Raw genomic sequence first — 10985 nt, 5'->3', positions numbered from 1 at the left:
ATCAGTCTGATGGCTAGAAGCATAGCAAATTCCACATGTTTTGGCTTGCTGAACCTGTCCTACAACCAACTTTTCCACTAAAGAGGTTAGAGAATCTAATCGCTGTTCAATAGAGGAAATACTCACCTCACTGACTTTTCTAGAAGCATAATCCTGTCACTGACCAAATTGTTGACCATTGGCTGCCATATTTGAAATTATCCTTCTCGCTTCTGTTGGCATTTTATTTACCAATGCTCCTCGACTGGCTGCATCAATGATTTTCCTGTCTGTTGCTGATAATCCCTCGTAAAAATGTTGAATGAGAAGTTGATCAGGGATTTGATAGTGAGGACATCTTGCATATAACTGTTTGAACCTTTCCCAATACTCGTGCAATGTCTCTCCATTAAATTGTCTAATCCCACAGATATCTTTCCTAATGCTTGCAGCTCGGGAAGCATGAAAAAATTTCTCAAGAAATTGCTGCTTCATATCAGTCCACGTGGCAATTGATCCAGAGGGCAAATAATAGAGCCAATCCTTAGCTTTGTCGGCTAAAGAAAATGGAAATGCTCTTAATTTTATTTGCTCCTCTGTGACTCCTTGGGGCTTCATGGTTGAGCATGCCACATGAAATCCCTTGAGGTGTTTGTGAGGATATTTTCCTGCAAGTCCACGAAAAGAAAGAAGTAAGTGAATTAATCCAGATTTCAATTCGAATGGTACTTCTAAAACAGGATATGTTATGCAAAGAAGTTGCTGATTTAAATCTGGTGTAGCTAGCTCTCTCAAGGTTCTCTCGTCCACCATGGTTTCAATCTCCTCTTCAAATTCACTAGAAGGTTCAACCAAGTTAGATGACCTTACTTGTTGCTTAGTTTTCTTTTTCAGTATACGTTCTGTCTTCTCAATCTCAGGATCGTATTGCAACTCACCTATACGAGAAGATCGAGGCATAAACTAGCAACCAAATAAAAAAAATAAAAATAAAAATCAAAGAAAATAAATCAATAAGGCACCAATCCCCGGCAACGGCGCCAAAATTTGTTGGCTTGTCAAACCAGCAAAAATAAAAGTTCCTACTCTAATAACATGGATTTGAGTGTGGCGGTGAGTAAGGTCGTATCCACAGGGACTGGGTGATTTATTTCTTTGTGAAAAATGGGAGATTAGGAGAAATTAACTAAATAACTCACTTGAATAAAAATAAAGATAGTATCACAAAATTAAATAAAAGTAAACCAAGAATAGGCAATACTCTAGTCGAAGGTCTAATTTCCACTTTGGTTCATTTAACTGATCATCGATGCAAAGGTGAAATCACTTATTCATAAATAAACTGGTTATGGTTGTCAACAAGCTCTGACAACCTGTCTCTCCTTACTGTTTCGATAACCACAACACGCTCTGTGACTATTTTTCTTGCCAATTAAGCAATCCTAAACAAGCTCTTAGGATTTAACCTATTGACAGCATTAATAAATAGAGAAGCTACCAATTCTAACCAACAAACACACAAGTTAGGTTCATTTAAGTTAGATTATTTATTCCCGTGACATAAATTCGAAAGCCTCTTTTACAATCAAATTATATCACTCGCCACAAATACTAAAACCATCAAATAATTATGGATTTGATATTTTAGATGGCAGTAGACTATTTCGATAATTAAATATTGATCAGATATCTAACTATTGAAAATAGTCATAATCATGAATGAACAGAGAATATATAAATACTCATAAATAAATGAAGCAAACAAATCAAATTAGATCTCACAGTATAGTCGAACCAAAGCTTCAATTAACCTTCAACTAGAAAAGAAATTAGCCGCTCCTCATGATGGATTCGCGACCAAGACTAAGTAATGGTTTTCTTATTTTTTTTGTTTTCGAAGAGGGAAAAAGGAAAAAGAATCAGAGATAGAGCCCATGTCTGTTTTCTCCCCTATTAATAAGGATGGGATCCTCTTTTCCTACTAAGACTCCTACTTAAACTAAACTAACCAACCAAGACCTATCAATTGGGTTCCAAATAAATTACATTGAGTCATAGCCCCTCAAGATCTCCAATCCCGTGACAAATGTGTAAAACCATAGGATGCAACCGGCTTCTTGATCAATTGACAGATTGATCTCATGTCCTACGAACTCTTGATTGCCTTGTCAAATAAGGCGTGGGCATGCTTAACAGACTGGAGTCTACTGGACATAGATCTTTAGAAGTACCACTTCGCGTTGACAAAGCATGGGCATGCTTAACAAGACATCTTCTGGAAAGTCGACTTTTAATGCGCCTTTTACTTTATTCTCACCAACAATTCCTAAAAACAACACCAAAATTCAAATATGAGTGAAATATATCGATTAACGCCACATTTTAACAAAATAAAAGGGAAAATATTCACCAATTATATGCACAATTAGCCACTTAACAGTTATGTTTCACATTGACTCGAGAGATGGAGAAAGAGCGGTTAATATATAAGTAATAGCTCAAGACAACAATTTGATAGGGAGACACATCTCAAGAGAGTTCACCAAAGAGTCCAATATATAAGTCAGGAACCTAACTCTGACCCAAAAGTTTAACCTATTACGTCTTGGGTTTTTATTTACATATTAACCGCTCTTTCTCCATTTTTCGGACCAATATGGGACATAAAGTTTTACTTATGAACCTAACAGATTTGAGTAGTTGAAATCTTTCAATCTTTTATTGGTGACGAGCATCTTTTTTGTTATATTCTGGCTAAGATTTTGTGATGTCACGTTTGTACAGTGCAAAAAATGGATATGTCTTTCACTTAGCAACTCGATTTTTTTCTTTTTTTTTTTTTTGGCTTAACCGTCAGGTACAAATACACAGAACTTCAGAAGGGGATGTACCGGCTTGATCCAGGACTTCACCAACTGCAAGAGACACTGTAGATATATTAAAACAGCATGTGTAGACTCCAAATGTTAACTGTAGACACTAGCAATTGTTTATAGTCGGCATTGATTGCAAATTCTCTTTAAACTGAAGTGTTCAACCTATAATTTATACTCCGATCGCTGTGCCAGTGGTGCCACTTTTGGCCGCCATCACTTTCATTCACAACATTTCACCAAAATTCAACTTTCCACTCAATTTTTTTTATGTAGAATCCGATTTTGGATATTAGTTTTTACAAAAAAAATAATAAAAGTGGGTGAGAATAGAAAAAACACTGGTGGGTAAAGTATGTAAGAAATATATCAAGTTGTATCTTATCAGTTGTAGGTTGGAAGTTGAATCTAAACTATATAAAGAGTAATCTTAAATTTATACTCAAACTTTGGGTCCCGCAACAATTTTCTTTGAGATCCCAATGCCATACTCATTGATTTAGTCGCATTCAAAAGTTTTGTTTTTGCCGTGTTTTAAGAGTCAAGCATAGCGATAATGTCTGGCACATAAGAGCCTATTGAAATTGTACTTTTGGGAAGCTGTTGTATAAATAAAATACTATAGTATTTTTTAAGATTTAACATATGTGAGGCAAAGAAATGATTGAAAAAAATATGTTGAAAAAATATTTTGAAAAATGCCTCTCAAAACTCTACCTATCATTGATTCTAAATATTTGAGGAACCTTTCAAAATCATACAGCTAATACTATTGGCTTTTAAAACATCCCTTACAAATTCTATGCTCCCCAATTTTTTCTATTTTTCAAATACTTTTCTTTATTTTTTGCACAAACTAAAATGAAAATCAGATTCTATGCGAAAACTGAGTAAGGAATTGAATTTTGATGAAATTCTATAATTGAAAGTGTTGGTGGCCGATGCTGCCACCACTAGCACTACGGCGGGAGGCAGCCATGGAATCTACATTCTTAGTTTGTCAAATAGGACGAAGAAGAAGAAATGGTGAGGTGCCTTTTTCCCTTTTTCCTTTTGATTTTTTTTTTCTCTAAAGTTTGCGGGGCATAAGATGCCCATAATTTTTTTTTTCTAACAAATATATGAGCAGAAATGAGTTGAGGGATTAAAAATGTGTCATTTTCATTTGTATGAGATGAAAAAATATTATTTTATATATGAGGGACGTAATAGGTACAAATCCAATGCGTGGAGGATTATTTGTATGATTATTTTTTTTTAACATCAACAATGATTGGAGACCTTTTCTTTCCGGATAGTCAAGAAACCATGTCCAGGCGAAGTCCAATTTGTTCCATGACTACTAATATTTCATGTAACTTGTAGTTTAATCACTGGGTCCTTCAATTTTCCAGAGGAGGCCTCTTAGTGTCCTATCCATTATTAGGTCTGTGATTTAAATTCAGTGTACAGTTAAGGTTCAAAAGGTGTTGGAGAGAAATGGGAGGGATGAAAAGAAAAGTTGCAAGTTGTAGTTTCATAGGGTAGTATTTGGATTTAAAAAAAGGGTAGTATTTGGATTTGTATTAATTAATGTAGGCTCTTCTCATATTGTATCCAAGAACATAAATATTTTACATTTTATGGGACATATGTTCTTTCAACCCACCACTTGTTTTAATAGTCAATTACTAATAATTCGAATTAACTCTTGATGATAAATAAATAGTGAAAGATAAATTGAAAATTTATATCACTATATTAACTATTGTATACATGATGCCATACTACAACACAATGAATCCAAAGAACGTAATTAACCTATTTTTTATTGGATTTCTTTTTTTTTTCCAGTCCAAAGAAGATTCCAAATTTTACAATGAGTAATGGGGAAAGAAAATATTTTAGAGTCAAATTAAAGACTTCACGATGAATGACTTGAAAATATGTCCTTTCAATAATGCACTAGTCCAACAAATATTATTGAGCCAGTTAATTTTGTGGGCATTATTCAGGACATTATAAGGCTAATAATCAGCACATGACTGTTGACTGACAACGTTTGCTTCATTCGGACTCGGGGCACGGACGGTTGCAGCCCAGGCGGTTTTCGTCATTATCAACTACGCGTAACTTTCTTTGTACATCGTGTAACTTTTTTTGCACATCGTGTAACTTTAGAGCAAATTTTTGTGGGGCCCACACATGGCGTGGAAATCGAGTTACAACTTGTAATCTCAGTCGCACAAAATTTTGAGGTCAAATCCTGGCCATTAACCGCTCAGGTGCAACCGTCCCTGCCCCATTTCCGCTTCATGAATAGACTTTCCGATATGTTGGATGGAACAAGTTGACAGGGTCCCAAATAATGACGGCTTGCCAATACTGGATAAGAATGATGAGTTCAAGCAGCCAACTCTTTGCTATAAGAATCAATAATAGAACTAGATTTTTTTGCCCTTTTTAACAAGAAAGTGATGAGATTTAAGAAGTAATGGGGAAAAAGGGAGAACTGAAATCATGATCTCTAATTTTTGAAGTTTAAATTTTAGTCACTAGATTAAAACCTCCTCGACCATGACAACTCTTTTCTTTACCATTTTCCAGTTAAGAAATCTTGCCCTCATGAAAGCTCAACCAGTTGCATGTCTATTAGTTACGATTATGACAGTTCGCGTAACTAGTGACTTAATATGGTATTATTTGGATGAAACTTTGTGTTGGTTAATATAAGCTCTAATAGTGACATAATATCCATCTAAAGAACATAATTCACCTATTTTTGACTGGAAATGTATCCCTTCCAAATTTCAACCATGCTCTGTCCAACAAGTTATTATGCCAATTGGTTAATCTGGATCATATTATTATGGACATTATTACTCATAATCGGCAAATTTCCATTAACTAACAGCGCTTGCTTCATAAAGATGTTCCATTATGGTGTACAGGACTACTTATTCGGGTTTAAAACCAATGACCAATTTCAAATGCTGGAAAGAATGATTAAGCTAACTAGAATTTCTTCTTCTTTTTTTGACAAGGGAAGGGTGAGATTTAAAAAATGAAATAGATAAATCAACAAAAAAATAAAAAATTTAACTATAATAATTAACCAATACTTTTTCACAAAATCCTAATCCAAGACTTAAATTAGTTCACTATGGTCATGAATAAACCAAAAATTCACGAAATACAAGGATAAAGATAAAGAGTAAGTAAAACGTCTCAAATTGAGCAACTCTAATCTTCATCTGTATTACTCTTTCATCCTTGTCCACCTTCATCTTGAACTCTCCAGGAGATAGATGTAAAAGATACGAGCTAAGGAATTGCACAATGTTTCCCCCTCTTCTCCCCCCCCCCCCCCCAAAAAAAATAAAAACGTCCTAATATCTCCTATTTATATTATCCTAAATTCTAAGTTAAGATATAGAAGGATTAGGTTTTTGAAAACTGAATAAATCTGAGTCCGCTTAGAAATCCGATAAAGTCCTAGACAATGTCCTTCATGAAGTCCGGCGCCAATCATTGACTAATGTGAAATTTGAAGAAACTTCAGAAGATGTCCACCCAATGTCCCTTCTGAAGTCCAGTGCCGGTCTTCCATTTGGAACCATGCTTCTGTCCCTTTCTCGCCCTTGGTTTCAATGGAATAGAGTACAGAAATTGAAGTGGCTTTCATTTCTTTTTGCGGTTGGTCAAATTTCGGTTTGGTTAAAACAGTGGTACGTGTCTCGTTGTTCCTGTTTTAGTCGTCCGATTAGGAAGATTTATCTATCCCACCATTGGAAAAGTGAGCACATAGGCCTAGTTGTCTACAAACGTAGTAACCATGAAATGGGTTAGATAAAATTGCACCAATTTTGATTGCCTTTTGATTTCCAAAAAGAAATGGAATTTGCAGCTCAATTTTGATTGCTTTCACACCAAACCTCAACCTTAACAGCAATAAGCCAATAACTCTCCTAGCTTCATGCAACATATCAGAGCCAAGCACCATACGCCTGAAGAGAAACGTAGAAAAAGATCACCACAACGCTCAAAAACACACCAAAACTGAGTAAACCAAGCACTACATAAAACTCATTTTATAAAATTCCAGTTCGTATAACAATGAAAGTAAAATTTTTTGTAGTGAGACTATAGTCTGATTATCAATGATGTACATCCAGATAGCCTCACTAGCAATGTATCCCCCAAATGTCAATGTAAATACAAATGCCGTGAAACAATCAGCCTATGTAAATATTTAGCTTTTTTGCTCTCATTTTGTGGTCTGTTTCCACCTTTCACTTTCAACTTCTGCCCTTATTTTTGAAGTGCATTTTCACCAATTGATTTTAGCCAATGTTCAGTTGACTGTTCCTTGTAGTTGCCTTGCAGTTTTTGGATGGATGCTATTTTGCCTACTAATTTCATTTCTCGATTAACCAAAGCTCGATTGCATACAATTTCCATATAGCTTATTGGAAAATTTGCCTTTTTCTGATTTAGCAAAACTATTCAAAGGCCTCCAACACATCAATCTCAGGCCTTATTTGGCAATTCCTTTCATAGTTTGCACTACAGCATTCCTCTTTTCCTTTTCCTTTCTGTTTTTTCTTCAGTTGCCTCAATTTTCATTCATTTATTAGCCATCTAACTTCGTTAGGAAAATTGTCCTTTGTCATTTGATCCATATACATGTAACAAATGATATACATACATTACAAGTACAGTCAGCTTATTCATTAGCACACTTGTGGACAAAATTACTCTGTTGATATTACAAGCTTAGTTACCACCGATCAACAGTTCTAACTAGTCTTTCTAACTATAGTGCAAATACTCAACATCGAGTGTGTTTAGATAGTATATTATTTGGGATAATTTTTTCAAAAAAAAAAATTTGTAGCACTTTTTTGATGTGTTGTAAGTAAGATAAAAAGATGATTGAAAAATGTATTAATGATTCAAACAAATTAAAATTAGCAAATAAACTACAATCCAAACATTGATTTACCTACACTTTCGCAAAAAGGTCTAGTTACACAAAACTTCTCTTAACTTTGGAAATATACATACTCAATAGCAGAGAAAATCGAGTATCAAAAGAAAGAGTTCCCGGGAGTTGACCCGCTGGAGATCATTGCTACATGGCTAACTCTTTAATATAAGAATCAACAATGGGATAAACATTTTAGAATTAGAAATACTCCACCACAAGTTTCATTGTTCAATTTGACTTACTTTTGGTTCAGTTGTTGGTGTATCGTACACATATGTTCCCATGTAGCTTCATAACATCTTAAGCTGTCTAGGCTGTCGGGTTCTAAGAAAAACAAAATATTTTGGCTACAAAATAGTTTGAATGCTAAGCAATGGAATGTAATATGAAATTACAAATTGTTGCAATGGTCCCTAACATTTTTTCAATTTAAAGATTGATTGTTTGAAGGAGTATCAGTCGAGAGGCAATTATTAATAGTTATATTTGCTTTGACATTGCAATTTAGGGACTACACTAAAAAAAAACTAAAATTTCTAATGCATTTCATAGAATTTTTTGTAATTGAGGATCAGCAATTGCAAATTTTTGTGGTAGGTTCTTAAATAAAGTAATAACCTTTTAATAAACTGATTAATCAACTAAGAATATGAGAAGTTTTGCCAAAATGTAATAAAGTTTATCAAACATTGGTAAGTGTTGCTAAAATATTGGTACTTTTTACTAATAAAGGAATAACTTTTTTCTGTTAAGAGTCGTAGGACTCTGTGATCCTGGGATTTGTAAGTCAATTAACATGATTTTGAACGTCTCCTTAAGAAACTACTAAGATTGTCTTCCAAAAAATTGGCAAGTCTTGCTAAAAAGGTAGGTTTAGTAATGTTTGCTTAAAAATGTGATCAGTGTTGTTAAAGAAATTGTTAATTTGCTAACAAAGTATTAAATTGTTTCTTAAAGTTAGTGATGTTCCATACATATAGTCAAGATTCAATGTTGAATTTATGAAACTTGAACGAATACATAGTTTAAACCTAGACAATGATAAAAGCTATATTATTTTAGTGTGACTTAACGAATAGGTTATTACAAAGATCTGCATCATAGGATTTTCCTACAATGCAGGATATCCATTTTCCAAATTTCATTGTTCTTCATGTTTATTTGTCATCATTTTTGAAGTTTTCAACCAAGAAAGAACAACGGCTTAAGTCACCTTATGCGATCTAAATTAACAAAGGACACTATCTTACCTCTTTCTTTATCATTAAACTATGGTCAATAGACAATCTTCACCTTATGCAATCAGCAACCACTTACAGCATTGAAACTGGCAACTAAATCACATAAGAACTCTTGAGAAATGCTTATTCTTTTTTTTTTTTTCAGGAACTCGTGACAAATGTAATCGAAAAACTGAAATTTTAGAATATAATTATAACCTTAGCAAATTTATTACCCACGAGACGAATAATTCCTTGTCTAGCATCATTCATTCCAGGAAGGATAATATGCAGGGGCAACCAGGTAAAGGTCATTTTTCCTTCCTACTGTTATTCCAATACTTTCATCCATGTCTAGATCATCAACCTTCATTCCATCAGGAAGTCCCCAGTCAAAATGGTAGAGCAAATGAGCTAAGGGAAGCTCAACATTGACTAGATCAACATTGACTATATTTTGTTGAGATTTTTAGGATAATTGTTAGTTGGATATTTTGATAGTTTGTTTCATGTAATCACTATAAATAGTGAGTTGATGAATGTAGAACATAAGCTCATTTTCCATCTTCAATGAAAGTCTCTTATAAGCTTTTTTTGCAACACTAAGGTGTTGTTTCTTAGTTTATGCCCCCAAAAAACCAACAAAACTGATAGCCAGTGTACTCGACTGATTTTTGCTCGAATCTCTCTGGTTTGAAGCTTTCTGGATCATCCCAATAAATAGGATTTCTCCCCATTGCCCAGACATTAACAAGAATTTGTGATTTTTGGGGTATCATATACCCTTTGACTTCGCGGTTTAATTTCCTTGTTTGATCTTGGGATTAAAGGAACAGGTGGATGCAGCCTTAGAGTTTCCAATACCACCATCTTCAGGTAGGTCAGTTTTTGAATATCCTCCTCCTCAATGGTCTTCTTTCCCTTGCAAACTTGTCTCACTTCTGCTTGTACCTTGGCCATTACCTTCGGATTCTTCATCAATTCTGACATAGCCCATTCAGTTACTATTGATGTAGTGTCTGTTCCGGTATTGAATATATCCTGCATGTATGCAATAGATTATTTACAAATACTTTACAAGGAAACAAGCAAGAAGGTAATAATGTAGAATCTGTATTGCCACGTACGAAGTACAGCTTTGATTTTTTGGCTTGTGATGGGAATCTGAAGGCTTCCATTTTCCTGTTGTCTTAAAAGAACGTCAATAAGATCTTCATCTCCTGATTCAGCATTGCCCTTTTTTCCAGATTCATGGTTCACTTTGTGCTGATTGATCACATCATCTAGAATGGCATCTATTTTATGGTGCATTGTGAGCAATTCGCCTTTTATTCCGCTGATAATAGGAAGTATTTTCAAGGAGGCGAAAAAATCAGCAGCAACAAAGCCACCCGCTAAGGTGACTGACTTCTTCAAAAACTCGATCATTGTTTCATTGTTCTTCAATATTCCCCCAAAAGCTGCTCTACAGGTCATTGAACTTGTATACACAAAAAACTTATGTGTAATATTTACCACTTTCCCCTGAAGAAAAGCAAATTGATTCCATCAGTTTTGCGATTTCAGCATTTCTAATAAAACTGAATGATCGGACTCTCTTGCCGCTAAAAAGCACCATCAGGCATATTTTACGCATTTGCCTCCAGTGATCGCCGTAAGGAGTAAAGGCAAGATCTTGTAGATCATAGCTAGCACAAGATAGCGGTGGCTAGTCGCGGTCGCCTGTCTGCAAAGCTTGGATCATGAGTTACTAGAAACTCTTTCGCCATCTCGGCTGAAGATACAACCACTGTAGAAACTTCACCAAGTTGAAGGTGCATGATTGGTCCATATTTTTTGGCCAAATCTCTGAGAACATGGTGTGGAGCTCCACCAATCAAGTTGTGCAGGTTCCCAATTAGAGGAAGCTTTATTGGAGCTGGTGGAAGATTTCCAGCCAAGTTA

The 10985-nt window shown here is 34.8% G+C and overlaps 1 protein-coding gene across 1 annotated transcript; it reads right to left on the bottom strand.

The window, feature by feature from the left end:
• Nucleotides 1-9306: 9306 nt before the first annotated feature.
• LOC140012774 (premnaspirodiene oxygenase-like) lies at nt 9307-10517 on the bottom strand. The gene is made up of 3 exons (XM_072061073.1): nt 10176-10517; nt 9825-10082; nt 9307-9408 (listed from the first exon to the last, which is right to left on the bottom strand). The coding sequence occupies exons 1-3, from the start codon at nt 10515-10517 to the stop codon at nt 9307-9309; spliced, it is 702 nt and encodes a 233-aa protein (XP_071917174.1).
• Nucleotides 10518-10985: the final 468 nt, after the last annotated feature.

Source organism: Coffea arabica, chromosome 8e (genome assembly GCF_036785885.1).
Source record: "Coffea arabica cultivar ET-39 chromosome 8e, Coffea Arabica ET-39 HiFi, whole genome shotgun sequence".
Lineage (NCBI taxonomy): Eukaryota > Viridiplantae > Streptophyta > Magnoliopsida > Gentianales > Rubiaceae > Coffea > Coffea arabica.
Note: the sequence above shows the minus strand (reverse complement) of the source record. Positions and strands in the feature narration are given on the sequence as shown.